At 41.7% G+C, this 22,555-nt stretch overlaps 1 protein-coding gene across 8 annotated transcripts in view; it reads right to left on the minus strand.

Moving 5' to 3' along the window:
* Positions 1–22,555, minus strand: part of BEND7 (BEN domain containing 7) — an 87,687-nt gene that overhangs the window by 46,501 nt on the left and 18,631 nt on the right. For all 8 annotated transcript variants that reach the window (XR_005069410.1, XR_005069411.1, XM_037065934.1 and 5 more), the window contains 3 exons: positions 9,331–9,630; positions 6,170–6,292; positions 2,448–2,713 (listed from right to left, as the gene is read on the minus strand). Coding sequence is in view for 6 of the 8 variants with exons in the window: in XM_037065934.1 (XP_036921829.1) it covers positions 2,448–2,713; positions 6,170–6,292; positions 9,331–9,630 (689 nt within the window). In the remaining 2 variants the exon portion in view is untranslated. The remainder of the gene's footprint in view (positions 1–2,447; positions 2,714–6,169; positions 6,293–9,330; positions 9,631–22,555) is intronic.

Genomic DNA, 22,555 nt, shown 5'->3' on the forward strand with positions numbered 1-22,555 from the left:
ATTATATATTTTGGTTTCTCCTCGGCACTTCCACCAAAGTTTAAAGAGCTCATGGCTAAGTAATAAGAAGGCTGAAAGGCACCTACATTTGGATGCCCTAGCACTGATGGTCCTGTCACGTATGGGAGTCAGTGTTCTCCACCAGAGACTTCACAGCCCAGCCTCATTAATGCCAATGAGCACCACCCATGGACAAAATGTCTTTGCCCAATGACGGGACACACTGGACAGTCCCCTAGCTGCAGTGAGTCTCCATTGAATAGATGAATCAAATAGCTTTGTCAGTTGAATAATGTACAGATAATATCCACATATATATTTTGCTTTTCTTTAAAAGTATGTCATTCTTCCATCAAAGTAATAAACACCTAACTGAGTTTTCATGGATAATTATGAATGTGAATTATTAAATTTAATAGCTCTTGTTAGCAAAAAACATGAATAAAAAGCAAATTGTATTTATTTGGTATATAAATAAAATTATATTACTGATATTGGTAAAGATAAAAAATTCTATCTCATTAACATGCATAAGGCCTTTATCAACTATTCCTGTATTTATCTTTGAAGTACATCTGGAGCTTAAAAATTAAAAAGAGAGCCCTGACTGGTGTAGCTCAGTGGATTGGGCTCAGGCCTACGAACCAGATGATTGCAGTTCAATTCCCAGTTAGGGCACATGCCTGGGTTGCAGGCCAGTTCCTGGCAGGGGCCAGTTCCCAGCAGGGGATGCACGAGAAGCAACCATACATTGATGTTTCTCTTCCTCTCTCCTTCCCTTCCCCTCTAAAAATAAATAAATAAAATATTTTAAAAAATTTAAAAAATAAAAAGAGAATAAGTTCAGTTATTAGCTTTAGCTCAACTCATTTAAGAGATATTTTATACAACTCAAATGATCACTCCTGATACATCAATGCCTATCAAAAAAGAATGCTAAGGAAAATGTTAAAGTATTAAGAAAATTGTTTAGGATTGAATGTGCTTTGTGTTATGGAGTAATTTCCCTCTGTTTCCAAACATGTGATTTACATGGGTTTCAAAGCCAGAGCATCAGTTGCAATAACAATATAATCGAATCAAAGGTGCTAACTGGCCCAGGGTAAAACATTATCATCATTAATGATTTTTTAAAATTAAGCTCTAGTCTAGAAGAACTTCTTAACAACTATAGCATGTGTTCACAAATAAAAACTAAAACAGCCCTGGCTTCTGTAGCTCAGTGGATTGAGTGTTGGCCTGCAAACCGAAGTGTCACCAGTTCAATTCCCAGTCAGGACACATGCCTGGGTTGCGGGCCAGGTCCCCAGTGGGAGGTGAGCAAGGCAACCACACATTGATGTTTCTCTCCCTCTCTTCCTCCCTCCCCTTCTCTCTAAAAATAAATAAATAAGTACAATCTTAAAAAAAAACTAAAACAAAAAATCTTTGACACTAAGGATTAAATAAAAGCTTAAATGATTTTCTGGCCTAAAAAAGTCACAAGATGATTATTTTTATTGCCTCCCTTTCTTAAAGACCCAAAGTGGATACATGCTAGCAAACTGTCTTCCTGTGCAATGTGAAAGGGAATATTTTTTTTAAAACAGCAATTTATTTCTTATTTAAAAGGTAGGGCCAAACTCCAATCCCATATAGGCCTGTGGGAGTTCTCAGCAAGATTCTCATCCTATGCAATTTGATAATAATAGATCACTCATTCTTATTTAAGAACTCTCCCAGCTAGTTGGGGTTTACAGCATCAAGGTGCTTAGATACCGTAAAGAGAGTATGCAATTGCACATACAGCACACTATTAACAAAATTAGTGCATGGTCATTGAATATAAAGTGGCAAGTTGGATGGATATTGCAGACATCATCCAACATCTTGGACTTGAAACAACATTCTGGCTATGATATTAAAATAGAACAATCTTTGCAGAGCATTAACCTATCATTACACAGAGTAAATGACATGACACTGCAGCCTAATTAGCAGTGTAGTTTGCATCTAAAAAAGAGAATTAGCATTACTGCTCCTTTTTATTATTAGTTTATGTTTCCAGAAAGGTATGACTTTATCTGTAAGGTTCAGCTCATTTATGTTCCTTTACAAAGGATTTAATTATGTTCTTTTAGCTCACTATACTGAGGAAATTGAAAATGGCCACTTCAAAATTAAAAATGTTAGAGAAATTAGTGAGTACATTACTTACACCATAACCTTTCTTTGTTCAGAGATACAGAATGGAAGCATGCTTAAATAAATAAGGCACAAGATTTTCAGAAGAGAAAATTCTAGGCAAGCAAATTATTCATCGTCTTCCTTTCCTCTTTCCCACATGTATTCTGCAAGTTTTTCCAGTTTGCCTGGGCAGCATGAGTTAAGAGAAAAGTGTAGCAATATGATAAAATTCCTGACAGTTACATCACTTTAGCGTCAGTAGCCAGAAAACATCAACTTACATCTGAGGAAGGCGATTCCAGAACAATGCCAAATCCCACGACGTGGTTCTCCGAGGTGGAGGTGTGCTCAGCTGCCTGGAGGGCAGGCTGCACCGAGGCCACAGCTGTCTTCTTCTCAGTCTCTAACACACTGGGCTTCTGTTTCACAGTAAGAGGTTCAACAGTCTTAGGGGGCACTTTTTTCTTTTTATTTCTCTTGCGTGAGACAGCAGTTCGCTGGGAGCATATAAGGGAAATTGGGGGTTGTTGTCTGTTTTGGGTTCCAACTGTGAACAATAAACAAAAATATGGTACAGGCACCTGTGTCCAACTTAGGAGAAACTTAGCACCCATCTATCTGCAGACTCCACAAGCTGAGACTGCCATGGGGCTCACTCAAGGACGAAGCACGCCAGAATCAAATAAAGCATGCTGGACCTGGCTTTCCCAAATGTGGGCTCTGGAGCACCTTAAAGTTCTACAGGCAGAAAAACACCCCAGGGAGAACTCTGCTGTAGATGCTGGTGAATAATTGATTGTACTGCTACTGCTGGGCTCAGTGAAAGAAAAGGATGATGAGCTTTGAGAAAGCACCTGAGCACCATTTTACAGATCATGTGACATTTTTATATCAATGAGAACTCTGAAATTAAATTGAGGTATAGATTTCCATGCTTTCAGGTAAGCCAGTTTCAGGAATATTCCAATTGTCATTTGGGGTTAAACTGATCAGTTAGTTGCTAGCACTGAAACTGGCAAAGACTGGACAAAGATGATCATTTGGGTAAGACTGAGCAGCTGAGCAAATGAACCCGTCTGGAATGACCAGTGTGCATGCACCAGGGAGCATGTGGGCAAAGCCTGCTGGTCACTTGCCAGGTCCAGTAACTCCTCCCTCACAAACCAGTACTGTCCACACATCAACTGTCTCCCCAGCACTACACTGCTGGTTCAGACTAGGCCGCTTCTCCCCACCTCGGCTTTATGTGGCTGAAAAGTAGAGATAATTTAGTTCTATAGAAGTCGAGCAAGTGAGTAAAATCCAGAAAAGACAAAAAGCACTGAACAAGAACTGAGTACTAATGCTGAAAATATGCTTAAAGAAACAAGGATGGTAATTATAATTTCCACAGGTGCACTTAGAAAAGTAGTGTTTGTTAATATTTACGAATACTCTCATGGAAAGTTTAATAGGAAAATATGGCCTTGTTATTTAAATTTCCATGTGTTGATGTGACTTACTAAATGTGACCATAGGGTAAGCTCGCCTTTTTACATTCACATACGTATAAATACGTTAAATGAAAATTGAAGATCTTTAACTGCAAATAAATGTAGATTGCAAATAAAGAATAGTCATACTCTAAACCTGGTATTTTCATCTCCAGGCTGGAAAGAAATTTAGAACTGAGTGTTAGAAATGAACTATTGTACTTGCACTGCATGTAAACTGAAATATTTTTCATCACCAGTGCAGGAATCTCCCTAGCTCACTGGGTTCTGAGCTCACCTGGCTGTACATCAGAATCACCCTGGAGCTTGAAAAAAGCTTCAGCGCTTCAGCCTCACCCCAGACTAATCAAATTGGAATTCCACCCAGGGTTGGTGCCCAGGCACTGAGATTTTTCTAAGGCTCCTCAAGTATTCCCAATATGCAAGCCGGAGTACAGAGCTTTTCTCTGTTCTCTCCAAAGTTTCACCCAAGGCAACAAAGTATCTTTTTTGAGTATCCCCAAAGTCAAGTGGACAACTGAAGCAACTGTCAAGTGTAGAACCCATGCCTCTCCAAGCCTCACTATTCTAAATTAAAAGTGAAAATGTTTTTGGTTTCAAAAATACAAGGAACTGAGTTTTCTTCTCCTTTTGCAAGTCTAGACATAGCTAAAGTTTCTTGCATCCAGATCTTATCACTTGATCCTACTTCTTCTTAAAAATAAAACTATATATATATATAGTCATATATATAAGGTCATATATATATGACCTTAAAGGCAATAAACCCTAGCCACCCAACAAATTCTTAAGTTAAAGAAGAGTAATTTATTCAGTTGATCCTTTCTGCCCTCCTGCACCTTTGGACTCACTACTGCCCTAACCTGCAAAGGTTCAGAAAAGAAAACATTGCAAAAAAGTGGCATTTACTTAGGAGTTTCTAAAACAGCTTTTATAGTTGCCATTTCAGTCGTAAGGAGCTTAAGTAACAAAATAAATCATTACAATTGCCTATGCATATTTTCTTAGGTGATAACAAATTATTCCTCTGAAAACAGAATCTGTACACAGGGAAGTAACTTTTCTTTCTGAGTTCCTTATTTAGGAGATGTGAGCCTTTCCAGCCGGGTTAGTAAGAACACAGGTTATCATGGTGGAACAAGGTGAGGTAAACACTTACTGACCTGACCAAAATGCTTTTCCCCGCTTGCGATCAAACCAAATTCGGCACATATAATTAGATGCTGACCTTCAGAGAGCCTTTTGTTCACCTTACTTTCATGTGATCTTGGGTGACTGAGATGTCTTAAGTATTTAACTTTTTAATATCAAAAGCACATCACTCATATTAAAATTTTACTAGAAGTCACCAAAAGGTATCACGTACAGTTTCCGAACACTGACCTTTGTGAATGCCTTTAAAGGGGAGGGTGGGAATGCTCATCACATAGGACAGTGCTGCTTCAGGCCAGGGTCGAGAAGCAGTTTTCCCTGACAAGAGGGAAGGCTTAATAAAATGATTGCTTATTTTCTGTACCTGTGATAAGAAAGTTCTTTCCCCTCTAACTGTGCAGATTAGAAAACAGAGCTACTATCATGAAGACCCAGACTCCCAGACTTCTAGAAAATGCCCAGTGGTCTTTAGGACAACACACATGAAATAGCTTACACTCATGTCATGCTTTACAGAGCTCATTTACTACCTCATTCTCTTTTGAAAACAACCCTGAGAGTGAGATAGTAATACTCCAGTAACAGAGGAGAAATCTGAGGCTCAGAGAAGTCACTCAGGTAGAGGAGGAAAAACTAAACTCTGACCCCAAACTGCAAATTCACTGCTCTTCTTTCTTCATCTTGTCTAACAGGAGTAAAGACAAAAAAAAAAAGGTGTCATGTAAATAAAGAAGACAAAACATGTCTTTGAGCTTCTCTGTCCTGAATGCTAGGGAGAAAGGTCACCAGCAGAGAGTGAGGGCCAGCACCTCTTGTCAGCTTATGCTCTTCACCACTGGAGCCCAGGCTTCCTCAAGGGCTCATCCACACCTGCAGGCTTCCCTCTGCCACGCCGGCCCCAACGGGGACTTGAGCAAGAGTGGGGCTGTCAAGATGCAGGCAGCCCCAAACTGAGCATCAGAGATGAGGCAGCCTGATTTTCTTTCCTGATCCTAATGGAACCTCTTTGTCGATTCACATTCGGGCAATGAGCTGAAGAACTTTGCCCACCTGCCTGTTTAACTGTTTCAAAATACAATGAACTGATATTTGTGAGGTGTTAGGAGATCAGAGGGTAAGATATACAGGGCACATGTACATAAGTAGAGGAGTAGTAGTATTAACAATAAACAATCGATAAGATTTGCTAAAGGGAAAATGGGTTGAAGAAAAATTTGAGAAAACAGACCCTTGAAAAATCACAGCAAGACAGCACAGAGGGGAAAACTCCACAATAAGAGCACTCTGAACATCCCAACTCTAGGTGTCAGATATGCATTAAGAATCAGAGGGCGCGATCTGAGGTGTAATCTTTGTACCTGCTTGAATTTGCATTAATTTCCGCATGGTCTTGAGTTCTTGGAGAATGGCCTGCAATGTTGACTGGCAGTTACAGGTACAGCAGTTTGATCCAGCTGACGCATTCAACACTGGAAGTTCTCCTAAGCACAGAAGAAAAGAATGACATACTCCAAACAACACCAAAATTATAAAGAGGAAAAAAGATACCATGACAGGACTTGAAGTGGTTGCAATTATTATGAGACTGTGCCTACAGAAAATGTACCCAATATTCTTCACATCTTGAATCCGGGCATCTGACTTTATCTAATTATCTAGGTTTCTTTATTTATTATAAGGCGTATGTATTTCACGGGGTGGTGGAGCCTGCAGGAAGGTCCGCAAACAATGGGCTGCCGCAGCAGGCCTTCCTATTGTTACGCCAGTTCATCTCAGATAACAATAGCTTGAAAATTCACTGGAAATACGCTCACGCTGTTTTGCACAAAAAAACCCAGCTCTGAGAACAGCCTTATAAAAAAAACTGGCAACTGCATGTGTTATAAGAGTTCATATTAAGAATTAAATGTATCTAACTATGAAAAAATAGTCTTAGTATTAAGCATGTTATCTCAAAAACTAAGAACTGTCAATGCACTAAAACTTTTAGGGTGCTCTCTGGGTGCAGTGTGTGTGGGGTGGGGAAGAGTCGGGGGACAGGGTATAGGAGGATACAGTTATCTTGATGGGTTAGAAGGTGTTGATACACTGGCTTTTCTCCAACTTAATAAAGGCAATCCTCCTACATCTTTTTTCCATTCCCAATTCTTACAGTTCCGTCATTTTAGTCTCTTTTTCACCATTTAAATCCAACATATTTTCCTTAAAATAACTATCCTATTCTTTTCCCTTGTAAGCAAACAAACATCTCCCTACTGTCCTTAGAACAAAAGGGAACACTTGGAAAACCACGCTTTCACAGCGCCGCCTCTAGCATCAGGACCCAACCCACTCCCACAAAGTGGGCCATACATGTGAGTCACCTCCATCACTTGGGTTTTTTCATAGGTAAAAGAGGTAAGTAAGGTTTTGGTCCAGTCACATCTCCTATTTTACATTATATATAATTTAAATCCTATAATATTCATTAGTTGTGGATGGTATAGAAAAATCCACCACAGTAAAACCATGGAATACTTAGATAACAATGTTTGGAGTAGGAAAAATTTTACATTCAAAATTGTAGCAAACTGAGGTGTTGTAACACCTAAAAATTGCAAATAATTTCAATGAAATACCAGTCCCAGTTATATATGATAAATTTCTCTTGAAAAGATGAAACAAACACAAAAAAGATCTATTTTCAAATGAATACCAGGGAATTTATGTTAGTAGCTTTCAACACAACATTTTCCTACAAAGTAAATGCACCATTCTTGCTGTGCACTGGGAAAGAGAACTCTGTTCTCCCAGAACCCACTGATGTGGGGCTTACCAACCCCGCCGCCCACACCTGAGGGCAGCTTATTCCTCTCCAAGCCTTTCCCACAGCCAAAGAGTTGAGGCCCTTGTAGACTATTCCTAATCACTATTCTAAGTACTGTCGTTATTCCTCCTAATAGAGGATAAAACCAACTCCTTTTAGCGTGTTAGAAATCATTTTCTAATTCGAAGAGACTGACTTTTTATTTTTATGAAGGAGTCTTTCAAGAGCCATCTCCCTGTAAGCTGGAAGCAGGCCAGCCTATGAATCTGATGTTGACTTATGCAGTAGAGAAAGAGAAGACATGGGTACTCCTCCTGGGGTCCCTCGGGTCTCATCAGCAGTGTCCCAGGATGGCTTTTCATGCATCTGAACTGGTTACTGCAAATTGTGCTTAAAAACAATAATCAAAACAATTTTCTCAATCTTGAAGGATAACAAATGGGAAAATCCTTTACTTTTCAAGGAAACTGAAAATAAATTTTTACTTTTTTTCTTGTGGGAACTATATAGGTCTGCACATCTATACATAATTTATAGGACAAGTAACATCCAATGTCACTGGAGGAAACTTAACATGACTGGAAAAAAAATCATCCATTTTTCCCAGTTAGCTTTGGGAAAAAAACTCCCATTTGGTTTTTGTCTAAACAATTAAAATTTTCAATTAAGGAAATAGTTATGCTAAAGGAATACATTTCAACCCTAATAAAGCAAGTTATAAAACATGGATAGTTTGGTTCAGTAGCTGGGGCGTGAGGTTAAAACAGGGGCTGGGGTGTAAAGTTATCAGTCCCTCCTTTAACTACGACTCTTCTGATAATGAAGAAAAGCAATAGTGCAAGCGAGAGGGTGTATTAATAACACACCACATGACTGGGAATCTTCTTTTAATGACAAAGGGGAGGGCACGCTTTCTGCCCCAGGGTTCAGTCAATGACAGCTACAATTTCTTAAAGGGCTACAATCTCAAGGAAATCATAATTTCTACTACAGAACCCCAGTCTTTCCTGATTGTCAAGTCTGGTATTTTATATTCTGCAACTTTTCCCTCCATGTCTCTTTCTTCCCTGTCTCTTAAAATAACTCAACTAAAGCAGGCGATTAAGGTAGGGCTTAACGAACAGCATTAGTGTCATTTTCTTATAACATTGATGAGAAAAAGAAGTCAATCCCTGGCCAAGGCCACTGTCTGGACTTGGCATATCTCCTCATGTCTCCATGGGGAGAAGTCCACTGCAGTGTCCCTGTTGTCCCAGGCTGAGTGAGTGTGGGTGCGAGTGGCCCTGGGACGGAAGGGCCTCCTGTCCAGGGTGGGTGCACACCTTGTACCCTGAGCTGCTGGGAGAGGCTCCGGACACCTGTGATCCTGAATTGGAATCAGAGAGTTGGAAAAGAATTCTCTTACTTATTTTTATTCACCTTTCTTAAATGTATAGATAGCTCACATTTACTTCAATATGTAATATTATAAGTGTTTTGGGTCTTTATTTAGGAGTTTGGTGATGTTTTTCTGACTAGAAATAGGCTGCAGGAACAACTGGTCTATGGTAAAATTAGTTTCATTATATATCATTTTGCTTGAAGTCGCAGTTTCCAAAGACCTACTGGACGACATTAAGTGAGGACTTACTAAACACAGTGGACATTTAGGAATAACACAACGTTCGGACAACCCCCCAAAAGAGCATTCTAAATGCCTGATAACGACCATACCGTTGGAGCTCCCAGCAGTGTGGGGCTGACTCTGAAAGGTTCTAGCGCGGGGGCCAGACTGCCCTGAGAACTGCCCGCTCTGGGCTGGGAGCTCGTTCCACGCTCCCCGAGAAGGAGGGTGGAGGGCCTGTGGGGCCTCAGCAGAGTTCAAACGCTGGGGCCAGACGGCGTCCAAATCCTGGGGTTCTTCTTTTAACTTTTCGCCTTCCTTGCCAACACGCTGATAGATCCTCCCAGTGCTATCATTCAGTAACCTTCTCATTCCTGTGATTTGTTTTTTAATTTCCATGCTTTCACCTCCTAATGGGAACAGGGCCAAAGAGAGCACTGTAAATTAGCAAAAGAAAAAACAATCCACTGCCAAAAGATACCACCACCCCTTCTCTGGAAAAGCGAAGATCACTGATTCCAGGTGCAAGCTTCTAGATACTAAGCAGTCCCTAAAAATTAAAGGCAAGGAAACTGGCTACAGTCTAAAGAAACTAATTATATTCCTGGTGCATCCCAGCTTCATTTCTTTCTGGCCAAACTCTTTGATGCAAAAAAGAAGTTTTCTGAGTGAAATTCATCTGGGACATACTTTAAATTCCCTCCTTGGGAGTGCTTTCTGGGTGAGGGGGTCATAAGGAAACAGGCTGAGGCAGAAGCTGGAAGACGGGCACCAAGACTGAAACCCCCACTTGGAGCTGCTCCAGCTGAGAGCTGTAACGGTGAAGCCTGCAGGCTCCACCTGCTCCAGTCGGGTGCAGATACCAGGAAGAACGAGTGGGGTGGCACTGGCTGGCATGCAGAGCTTTTTGAGGACCAGCAGTGCGCTCCAGTACGACGCAGTCGGTGGAGGCATCACCATCAGAGGTGAGAGGATAGGGGCATAGAAACGTCAGGGCAAGGAAGGAAGGTCTTGTCTTTCTCAGACCAGCTCACAAGGGAGGTGCCCCTGGGACTGTGACTCAGCCCAGTGGCATCCAGGGGTCCCTGGCTGCACAGGCACCAGAAGGGGAAGTGCAGCCCCCCCCCCCCACCGCCCTGCCCCAGCTCCATCCTCCCGACTGCCTCACCCTGGCCCTGTCTGCACCAAACTCACTGCCACTTCCACTCGGTAACTTCGTGCAAAAGAGAACAGGTTATTTCAAAGACCACCTCACCTATGCACCAACCTTTTTTAAAAAAGTGGTAAAAATCACATCATATAAAATTTACCATCTTAACCATATTTGAGTACATAGGTAAGTAAGTGCATATATTCACATTGTTATTCAACTCCAGAAGTTTTACACTGACTTTTTTCTTCAAGATTCTTTTTCACTCAGGAGATTTTTTTTTTGAACTAAGGTACCTCCCTACTGCACTGAGGGTACTTAATAAATATTACCTAAAGATGACTGTCAAATTATACAAATATAAAATATTTTCTAGCAATAAGACCAATAAAAGATGCCAATATCGATTAGGAGCTATTTCAAGCATAACACCTTCTTAAACTGTGCAACAACCAGTATCTTCATGAAGGTTAATAAGAAAAGTGTATTTCCCCCTCTAATCTGGGTGTTAAAATAAAAGTATTATGCCAAGGTATGTATACATGCTCACACAGTCACTCTATTAAATGCTTGAAATTTAAGCTATAAGAAAAAAAAAAAGCCCCACAGAAAGTATCTATTAAGAAAAACAGCTCCTGCAAATCAATCCAGCATGCTTAACATGATGACGTTTTAATGCACTTAGTATCATGTGAGCCAGATTTCTCCATAGAACTGGTAACTGCACAACAAATGTAGGGATTCTGTGTTGTCTAGTTAGATATTTAGTTAGTTAATATATCAATACATTACTGACTATAAGGAAACTTTTATATGTTTTGAAATCAGTATCTTCCATTTTTTAAATGACAATAAAATACTAACTCTGCCTTTAACGCCTAACATGGGTGAATACAGATATGACAGATTTCCAAATTTACAATACTGTTATGTGTTGCTATATGTTTGAGAGGAGAAATATTTTAATTTGTAATAGAACCATAATTACATCAAGCACCTATGAAAATTATAATATAGAAACAATAAATCATATTCCAGATTCTAAGAGAATGACCAAACACAATTTCAATGATGCAGCCAGGAGAATTTACAACCTCCCCAAGATGGCTAGAACAGGGAGTGTCTGGAGGAGCTGCCAAAGGAATTCTGGAAGATAAAGCTACAGGCGAATGTGGTGCTAGTTTCAGCACCAAATGCATACTTCCTGGCTAGTTAACAGCACCGTTTGGGCAAGAAGAAGCTTCTTTCCTGTTGAGATCTTGTCCTTGATCTCCATCAGGGAAGCCATGCACCCATCAAAGGCTGCGGCACACCCATCTGCGCTGGCACGGGCTGCGGGCTGCCACGCCCCTCCCTCCTGGCTCCCTGGCAAGAGCTGCACCGCAAGGCCACACTCGGCTGGTTGAGTCAGTGCCACAGTGCTTCTCCACAGGGACCCAGGCACATCTCAGCAAGAGGGATACTTTCTTTTCAGAGGCTCCATCTCTGCCCTGGAGACTGATGCTATGATGAAGCGCCACCTTTGGGGGCAGGGAGGAGAAGGTCCCAGGGATTCTGGACCTTTCTAAGTGCAAATCTGCTTTGTCAGGACCTTAGTTTCTCAGTGCCAGAAGTTATATCTCTGAAAATCACAGAAGTGAAAATACAACCTAAATTTTGCATGCTTTGTACTTTCATGTGGAAGACCAGAATCCTGGGCTGCAGGTTGAGTGCAGGAAAGAAGGGGAAAGTGGAAAGGAAAATTTTGGTTGCCATTTGCCCATGTAATGTTTAGAAATATTTCTTCCAAAGATGAAAAAATGAAGTCCATGCTAAGTGAAATGATGGAAATGCACAGAGAACCAATAGTGATGGAAAGAAAACTGGGACTCAAATCAATGGAGTGGACCAGAAGGAAGAAAGAAACAACCAAACAGAAAAGAATGAAGAAACAATTCAAAAAATGAGGAGAGGCTTAGGAACCTTCAGGACATCTTTAAACAGTCCAACATGCGAATCATAGGGGTAACAGAAGGGGGAGAGGAAGAGCAACAAGTGGAAAAGTTATCTGAACAAATAATAAAAGAGAACTTCCCCAATCTGGCAAAGGAAATAGACTTCCAGGAAGCTCAGAGAGCCCCAAAGAAGTTGGACCCAAAGAGGAACACACCAAGGCACATCATAATTACATTAGCCAAGATTAAAATGAAGGAGAGAATTCTAGAAGCAGCAAGAGATAAGGGGACAGTCACCCACAAAGGAGTTCCCATCAGACTGTCAGCTGATTTCTCAAAAGAGACCTTACAGGCAAGAAGGGGCTGGAAAGAGGTATTCCAAGTCATGAAAGGCAAGGACCTACATCCAAGATTGCTCTATCCAGCAAAGCTTTCATTTAGAATGGAAGGACAGATAAAGCACATCTCAGATAAGCTCAAGTTCAAGGAGTTCATCATCATCAAGCCCTTATTTTATGAAATGTTACAGGGACTTATCTAACAAAAAGAAGATTAAAAAACATGTATAGTAAAATGACAGCAAACTCACAATTATTAACAACCACATCTAAAACAAAAACAAAGCAAACAACTAGAACGAGAACAGAACCAGAGAAATGGAGATCACATGGAGGGTTATCAACAGGGGAGTGGGAGGAAGGGAGAGGGGGAAAAGGTACAGAGAATAGGTAGCATAGATGGTAGATAGAAAATAGATGGGGGGAGGACAAGAATAGTAAGGGAAATGTAGAAGCTAAAGAGCTTATGACACATGGACATGAACTAAAGGGGGGGAATGTGGGTGGGAAAGGGTGTGCAGGGTGGAGGGGAATGAAGGGGGGAAATGGGACAACTGTAATGCATAATCAGTAAAATATATTAAAGAAAGAAAGAACACTATTTTTGAAAAAAGGTTTTGGATGGAGATATTTTACACTTTAACGATACTATAAAAAATCAATTTGTCAGTCAATAAATAAGAGTTAAAAGTTGTAAAAAAAAAAAGTCAAAATAAAATCCAAACAACAAATGGGGATCTGAGGGACCACAGAGGGGGAAGGAGTGCTGTGGGGGAAGACAGCAGAGGCCAGGGCACACCTGACTGCACTCAGCAGAGAGCCTGCAGCCCATCTGAGCACGGGGACACCTTGAAGGGCAGAAAACAGAGAACTGCACCAGCCAATGAGAAGAAAGTGAAGGGACTGTGGGGAAGGGTGAAGGAAGGCTGACTGGGGGGACAGCTTCTTGGAGGAGATAGGCTGGGCAACCCTATAGGACAATGGGATGTGTATGAATGAATGGTCTCTGGGGTAACTGAATTGTCCTCCCTTGAGCCAAAGAAGCAGGGAGCTGCCCTGAAAATACCGCTTATGGGGACAGGTCCTAGAGCCCAATGACACATGCAGGTGATGATGGGCTCTGGCAGAGTGAGGGGAAGTGAGTCCTTGCACATCTTGGACAGATGGAGTAGAGAGTCAGCAAGGAGACCTGAAGATTAAAAGTAGGGAAGACAAAAATGCTGAGTCACCACACTTCGCCTGGGATGGAGTGGGTGCTAACCACAGGTGAGTAGGTGAGCCTGTGGAAGTTCAGCCCCCGCACACTGGTGTTGGGCATGGACAGGCCTGGTGGGTATTCCTGACATTTAGATTCACTTTTTAAATGTGCTAAGTTGTTATTTGATGTGAGGCAAGTCATCTCCTCTTCTCAGACTTCAGACCAGACAGACCTGTGATCTGCTCTGAGGGGTGCACAGCAGCCACAGGGGAGGGAGGTGGGGCCCGATGCCTCTGAAACTCACATGTGTCCTCTTCAAAAAAAGTGGGCTTATTCTGTCTTCACTATGGAGCCCAAGGCGTGTGTTTTGAACATATTTTATTGATTATGCCATTACAGTTGTCCCATTTCCCCGCCTCCATTCCCCTCCACCCTGAACACCCTCTCCCACCCACATTTCCCCCCTTTAGTTTATGTCCATGTGTCATAAGTTCTTTAGTGTCTACATTTCCCACACTACTCTTGCCCTCCCCCTGTCTATTTTCTCCCCACCATCTATGCTACTTATTTTCTGTACCTTTTCCCCCCTTCTCCTCCTCCCACTCCCCTGTTGCTAACCTTCCACGTGATCTCCATTTCTGTGGCTCCGCTCCTGTTTCAGATGTCCGCTTAGTTTGTTTTTGTTTTAGATGTGGTCATTAATAACTGTGAGTTTGCTGTCCTTTCACTGTTCATATTTTTATCTTCTTTTTCTTAGGATAAGTCCCTTTAACATTTCATAAAATAAGGGCTTGGTGATGATGAACTCCTTGAACTTGAGCTTATCTGAGATGTGCTTTATCTGCCCTTCCATTCTAAATGAAAGCTTTGCTGGATAGAGCAATCTTGGATGTAGGTCCTTGCCTTTCATGACTTGGAATACCTCTTTCCAGCCCCTTCTTGCCTGTAAGGTCTCTTTTGAGAAATCAGCTGACAGTCTGATGGGAACTCCTTTGTGGGTGACTGTCCCCTTATCTCTTGCTGCTTCTAGAATTCTCTCCTTCATTTAATCTTGGCTAATGTAATTATGATGTGCCTTGGTGTGTTCCTCTTTGGGTCCAACTTCTTTGGGGCTCTCTGAGCTTCCTGGAAGTCTATTTCCTTTGCCAGATTGGGGAAGTTCTCTTTTATTATTTGTTCAGATAACTTTTCCACTTGTTGCTCTTCCTCTCCCCCTTCTGTTACCCCTATAATTCTCATGTTGGACTGTTTAAAGATGTCCTGAAGGTTCCTAAGCCTCTCCTCATTTTTTGAATTGTTTCTTCATTCTTTTCTGTTTGGTTGTTTCTTTCTTCCTTCTGGCACACTCCTTTGATTTGAATCCCAGTTTTCTTTCCATCACTATTGCTCCCCTGTGCATTTTCCTTCATTTCACTTAGTGTAGCCTTCATTTCTTCATCTAATTTGTGACCAAAATCATCCAGTTCTGTGAGCATCCTGATCAGCGGTGTTTTGAAGTGTGCATCTGATAGGGTGGCTATCTGTTGGTTGCTTAAAAGTATTGGCTCTGGGGTTTGATTTGTTCTTCTGTTTGAGCCATTTTTGGTCTGGTTGCACCAGTTACGTATAAGGGGTAGAGCCTTAGGTGCTTACCAGGGTGGGGCAACTACGTCACTGCTGTGACGCTGTATGTGGGGGCGGGGTCAGAGAGGGAACAATGGTGCTTGTTCTGCTCTCTCTTGGATTTCAGTCCCCTCTGCTGCTTCCAAAAAGCAAGCTTGACCCTTCTGGTGCTGGTTCCTGGGTGGGTGGGCTTATGTACATTCTAGGACCCTGTGGGTTTCTCCAACAAACTCTCCTGTGAGGCTGGGAGTCTCTCCTGGCACCTTTTCAATTGGTGCTTTTCAGCTTTATTTTCCATCGCTGGGGCCCTGGGTTGCATGGTCTATGTCACTGCCCATTTTTGCCTAGTTTATCTGTGCATGAGTGTGTGATCAAGGTCAACCAACCACCTTGCACACTCTGCTTGTTTCCTCCCTACACCCAGGATCTGCAGGCACTCCTGGGTCTGGCAGCCACTGCCTTTTTCTGCCACGACCCCTCTCCTCTGGCCGCTGACTCTCCCCCTTTTATGGGTCTGGATGAATGGTTGTTGGACTTCCCGTACAGTTCAATTTTCTGTCTGTTCTGGTTGTGTTTTTGTTTCTAAATCTCTGTTGTCCTTAATTTTGGTTGTGCGAGGAGGCACAGTATTTCCAAGTACGCCTCCATTTTGGCTGGAAGTCTGTGTGTTTGTTTTTTACTAGAAGAAGCCCGTGGTCTTTGACTTTAAAAAATGGTGCAAAGTATAAAAGAGATTGAGATTTGAAGTATTAGTTACCCTCTGTCTTTCCAGTTCTAATTAATCAGTGTCTTCCCCTCAGATAAATGCCAGGAAGAGGAAGCTCCTAGGGGCAATGGGCTATCTAAAGAAGCTTGATTACACAGGGAAATGTGTGCACATTCTGATTTCTTTCCAAACCTCTTTATGTCTTCACTTAAACTCAACCCCAAGAGGTGAAGTCTTTTTAGACAAAACAAACAAAAAGAAATCCTACTAAAATGGATCTATGCTATGTTGCTCCCTCCAGGTACAACAACTTTAACTGTTAAGTAACTACACTCCTTGGACAAGGTCTAAAAAATACTTCAGGTTGAATTCTCCCTTCACTGAACTTTGATTCAACCAGATCACTTTCCTTCACACAAAGAATTTACATAATACACATGGGGTCTTGCAACAGAGAAGTCATCACCCAGGATCTCCCCTCACTTGTCCAGGAGAGAAGGATGGGCTGGCTACACAGAACATGACTGATTATGCATGGTCTGGGATTATAGAAGAAAAAGACAGCAATGTACAAACAGCAACAGGTTGTACATGAAGATCATACATCCGTCTATGTATGTCTTCTTATGAAGGCTTGTGAAGAACAAGTGAACTGTTGCTGATATTCCATAAACCTTTCTTGAATTAATGAAAGAAATAGCTGATCAGACCAAATGAGTCCAGTAGAATTAAATGTAACACTAAGGTTATAAACCAACAATATCTTAATAGAATGAAGTTAAAAAGTACCAGAAATAAATATTTCAACATACAATTATCAAGTCCCTTCTGATTTTTGGTCAAGATAGAAGTGTAGGTAGACACACTTCACCTCCTTGCACAACCATAAGAAAGATCACAACTAACCTCAAAACAAAAAGCACCCAGAATTGCCAGAAAAATCAAACTGTATGGAAGTCCGACAACCAAGGATTTAAAGAAGCCATATTCACCCAGATGGAAAGAAGGGGTGAAGATGGGGAGCTGGGACAGAGAGGACAGTGTTTGGTGGTGGTGAGGTGGCAGTGGCTAGACAAATGGGCAGTCCCACATTCATGTGTGATAGATGAAAGTCAGAGGAATACCTGGGGAGTGAGTGCTCCCAGCCCCAGGACAGACTGTGCAGCCTGAGTTCCAGTGCCAGGAAGATAAAGCCTCATAACTTTTGGCTGTCAAAACCAGTGCAGGTTGTAGTAGTGGAAGAAATTGCTGATCTACCAGGAGAGTCTGTTTAAAGGGCCTGCATGGTCCTAGAATGTATGCAAACCCACCCACTCTGGCATCCAACAGCAGGGCAACAGCCAGAGGGGTGCCAGTCACATATGGGAAGTGACTGAAGTGACTGGAAATGGGGCGACTGCCAGGCAAGCCTCTAGCAACCAGGCAGCAGCACTGTCTCCTCTCCGATCTCTCCCCCAGTACAGTGCCATAAAGCACTGAAGCCCCGCACCAGCAATTACCTAAGGCTTCGCCCCTTACAACTTAATAGGTGCACTAAGACAGGGAGTCAAAGCAGCTCTACCTAATACACAGAAACAGGAAGGCTGCCAAATTGAGGAACAAAGCAATACGGCCCAAATGAAAGAGCAGAATAAAATCCCAGAAAAAGAAGTAAATGATATGGAATAGCCAACCCCCCAAATACAGAGTTCAAAACACTGGTGATCAGGATGCTCAGAGAACTCATTAAGTACAGCAAAAGCACAAGGGAAGAAATGAAGGTTACACTAAGAGAAATAAAGAAAAATCTACAGGGAACCAACAGTGAAGGGGAGGAAGCTGGGGTTCAAATCGATGATTGGGAACATAATGAAGAAATACACAGTCAACCAGAACAGAATGAAGAAACAAGAATTTTTAAAAATGAGAAGAGAGTGAGAAGACTCTGGGACATCTCCAAAAGTGCCAACATCTCAATTGTAGGGGTACCAGAAGGAGAAGAGGAAGAGCAAGAAACTGGGAACTATCTGAAAAAATAATTAAAGAAAATTTCCCTAATTTGGCAAAGGAAATAGACATACAAGTCCAGAAGCACAGAGAGTCCCAAACAAGCTGGACCCAAAGAAGGCTGCACCAAGACACAACATAATTAAAATGCCAAAGGTTAAAGACAAAGAGAGAATCTTAAAAGCAGCAAGAGAAAAGAATTACCTCCAAAGGAGTTTCGATCCGACTATCAGCTGATTTATCAAAAGAAACCTTACAGGTTAGAAGGGGCTGGAAAGAAGTATTCAAAGTGATGAAAAGCAAGGATCTTAATCTAGATTACTCTATCCAGCAAAGCTATCATTTAGAATTGAAGGGCAGATAAAGTGGTTCCCAGACAAGGTAAAGGAGTTCATCAACACCAAACCCTTATTATATAAAATGTTAAAGGGACTTATTTATGAAGATCAAAAGTATGAACATTAAAATGACAACAAACTCACAACTATCAACAACTGAATCTAAAAAACAGAAACAAACTAAGCAAACAACTAGAACAGAAACAGAATAATAAATATGGAGATCATTCATAGAGTTATCAGTGGGGGTGGGGAATGGGAAGAATGAGGGAAAAGACACAGGGAATAAGAAGCATAAATGGTAGGTACAAAATTGATGGGGGGGGTGGTGCTAAGAATAGTATAGGAAGTGGAGAAGCTGAAGAACTTACATGCATGGCCCATGGACATGAATAAGGGGGTACTACTGGAAGTAAGGGAGGGATCAGACAGAGGGGAGCATACAGGGAAAAACTGGGACAACTGTAATAGCATAATCAATAAAATGTACTTTAAAAAAAGTACTTCCTAAGCCCCAGAGACATCTGGCCCAAATTAAAAGGCACCCCCCTCCAAATCTCTCAACACCTTTTACCGAAATCCCTTTGTATTAATTCTGAAAAATGGTCCTGAATTTTCCCAGTCTAGTGATCCTTACCTCTTTTAACTTGTGCCCCAGAACTCCAGTGAGCAAACTGCCCTACTAGCTGCAGATGACCCTGCTTCCTTGCTAGAGCTAACAGACCTTCCCTGAGGAGGCTACCCTCCCCTGCAGCCCCTTGCATGAAAATTATTTACCTCTTATTCCCACAGGGCTGGCAAGGGTGGCTCCCCAAAATGTCATTCTTTCCTCCCCAGGAAGCCCACAGTTGTCTAAGCTGATGCCACAAAGCTGGACCACCTCCCACCCTTCTTCCTGAACAGCAGTTCTGCATGCTGGGAATTTAAGATTCCTAAGGGGAAGTGGCAGGTGATGAAGTTGAAACTTACAGGCAGGTCATCCCATTAAGGACCTTATCTGCCAGGCTAAGTAAGAGTAATTTCACCCTGGAGATATTGGGTTATTACTCTGGGTAATTTTAGATTCATTATCTCTTTTAACATAAGAATAGTAAATAATCACATCTATTCTTTAGAATAACAATTCTGGCAAAACTATGGTGAAAATGGTACGGGGAAAGAAAACCATAACAATAATAGTCTAAGGACTATTATTATTTAAGCTTATGAGAATGATGGTCTGCATCAGGATTTGGAGGGTGGGACTGGAAAGAAACTCTTAAGACATTTCCTCACACAGACTTGGTGACTAACTGCATGTGGGGATAGGGGTGGGGTGGTGAAGAAGAAGAATCTATTCAAGCTAACTCTAAGGTTTCCAGCTTGGGTAACTGATTGATATTAATACCAGTCAGAAAATTAGGGGAAAAGGTCGCAGGGGAGTGGGGATATGATGAGCCTAGTTTTGACAAAGAAAATTTAGAAGATAAGCAGGCAATTGAAAAAAATGGCTGTGAGGTGCGTAAAGCTGACGATGAGGCAATACCCCAGAACTATCCTGTTAGTAGTGGTTGCTACCACGACACCAGTAGTAGCTGGTCTCTGGAGAGGCCCTGGGGCTCATTAACAATTCAGTGGGTGAAGAGACACCTTACGTGGAGATACCAGCTTTCCTATTAATCCAACAGATAGAGAGCTCAAAACCTCCACTTCAGCATTAAAAAAAGCTGTGACCTTATTTGTTTCCAAGCTGGTAAAGAGAGTCAACCGACCCCCCCCCCCCCCCGATGTCCCCTCTGTGACAAGTAGCAATCACCACAGTCAGGATGGAGTCATCTCCATCTCCTTGCTCTCGCTGTCCCCAACATCAAAGCCATCACCCAGCGGTGCCACTCTGGGTAACTCATCTCAACAAAAGGACTGACAGAATCTTAAAGCACTGAGGGACAATTCCTCCACTATATTTGGTATTGCTCAATTTTATTATAGTATCAGGTCCAGTTTTGCACTATTTTAAAGAGGCTGCTGAGAATCTTAAGGAGATAATGAAAAAGTTAACAGAAAGATTAAGGAAACAAGGTAAGAGTGAAGAAAATGGGTTGTTTCACTGAGAAATATATGGCTATTGAGTAACTGTCTTCAAGTATACAATGGGTTATTACAGGTGGGTCATATCAACAAAGAAATAATGGGTCGAAACTGTGTCTTCCAGGCAGGAGGCTGGGCAACATCCGGTCTCAAAGATCTGACCCTTTCAGTTCATAAATACTAGAAACCATGCAGAAGCATCCAAGAAAATGTGCACATGAAGAGATGATAAAACTTTTTCTGATTAGGATGATGGAAAACTTTATCTGATTAGGAAACAGATAGTGGTGATGGCTGCACAACCCTGTGAATATACTTTAAAAAAAGAATGCTTTAAAACTCTTTGCAATTTTCAGGAATGGATACATTCAAGTATCAGTGAGAAACACTAAGATGACCAGCATTTGTAAGAAATGGTTCAAATATCTCCTCTCAAATACCAGAAGTTGGTGTGGAACGATGTTGCAGAAGACACTGACCTACAGCCTGTCACATGACAGCACAAGAGGAAGGTAGGAGAGGAGAACGGAAACAGGGCCTCCAAGCCTGTGCTACAGCCCCCACTACAAATCTCAACCAATGAGTCTCAAAGCAGAGGAATTTGAAGACTCTGTGCTATGAGAGGCCCTGAGGTCGGCATGCTGACTTCAAACCCATACTGATACACACATGCCACCAAGGACCCACTGATAACAGCCGTGTTTGTGTGGGACTTAGCAAGACTGGGATTCTAACCCAGGAAAAATGGTCTGAAAAGCATTAGTTTGTGGGAGAGCCATGGTTTCTAAGTGAGTCTTTTTTTCCAATGCAATTTTAAGTGGAATCCCAGTAAATGAAGAGGAGCACAGTTCTTTCTTTTCTTAAAAGGTTTTATTTATTTATTTGTAGACAGAGGGGAAGGGAACAGAAAGAGAGGGAGAGAAACAGCAATGTGGGGTTGCTTCTTGCTCGTCCCATACTGGTGACCTAGCCCATGACCCAGTCATGTGCCCTGACTGGGAATCGAACCGGTGACTCTTTGCACTGAGGCTCAATCCACTGAGCTACACCAGCCAGGGCAGGAGCACAGTTCAGTTCAAGAGAATGTGCCAGAACAAACATTCCTGATCAGTGCCTGCACCATGCTGCAGAATTCCAAGAGCGCTACACAACATCGTCTAAATGTCACTGAGAAGGAGAGGGGCCAAAAAGTGGCTGTGAGTCATTAGCTGGTCGGATCAAATACTATGATGAGGAGTACCTGAACTGTAAATTCATTGCTCTGTGTTTGAGGACACTGTTAAAGTGAAAGATACAGGTAGAGAATAATTAAGCAGCACAATGTACACATGGCATTGCCATTCAAAGGACAAGGATGTTCCTTTCAAATCTGTTTATATAACATCTGGTTCATTCATTCATTCATTCAAGTAACTATTTATTGTAGTACTACTAAATATGAGATACCGGTGACAAAAAATATATATATGTGTGTATGTATGTGTGTGAAGAGACATACATATACATATATATACACACACACATATATATGTATATATATGTATATGTATATGTGTATGTATGTGTGTGTGTGTGTGTGTGTGTGTGTATATATATATATATATATATATATATATATATATATATGTATGAATGAAACAGTTTCTCCCTTTCAGGGCTTTGCAGTCTAACATGGAAGACAAATGACACACAGACAATTCTAAAAATTCAATGCCTCTCTTTGAACACATGGGCAGGCTTACCCAGCGTGGGCCACCTGCTGCCAGGGCAGGAGGCTGGACCTCTTTACTCAAGCTGAGAATGTGGAGCCAGACCAGGACAGGTACTAAGACAGAGTGCTGGGGATCTTAGCTGGAAAATAGGCCTTCAAAGAGAAAAGGGCTAAAAAAGCTTAAGACAGGTATTAAGGGCAGAGGAGCAGAGAAATATCAGGAAATGAATCAAGGACAGGCAGTTGAAATGGGCTGTCAAGCTGCTTTTCAAATGTGTTCCTCAAAGAATATCTACAGACAAAGA

This window comes from Sturnira hondurensis, unplaced genomic scaffold, assembly GCF_014824575.4.
Source record: "Sturnira hondurensis isolate 20B ecotype Veracruz unplaced genomic scaffold, ASM1482457v3 Scaffold0016284, whole genome shotgun sequence".
Classification (NCBI taxonomy): domain Eukaryota; kingdom Metazoa; phylum Chordata; class Mammalia; order Chiroptera; family Phyllostomidae; genus Sturnira; species Sturnira hondurensis.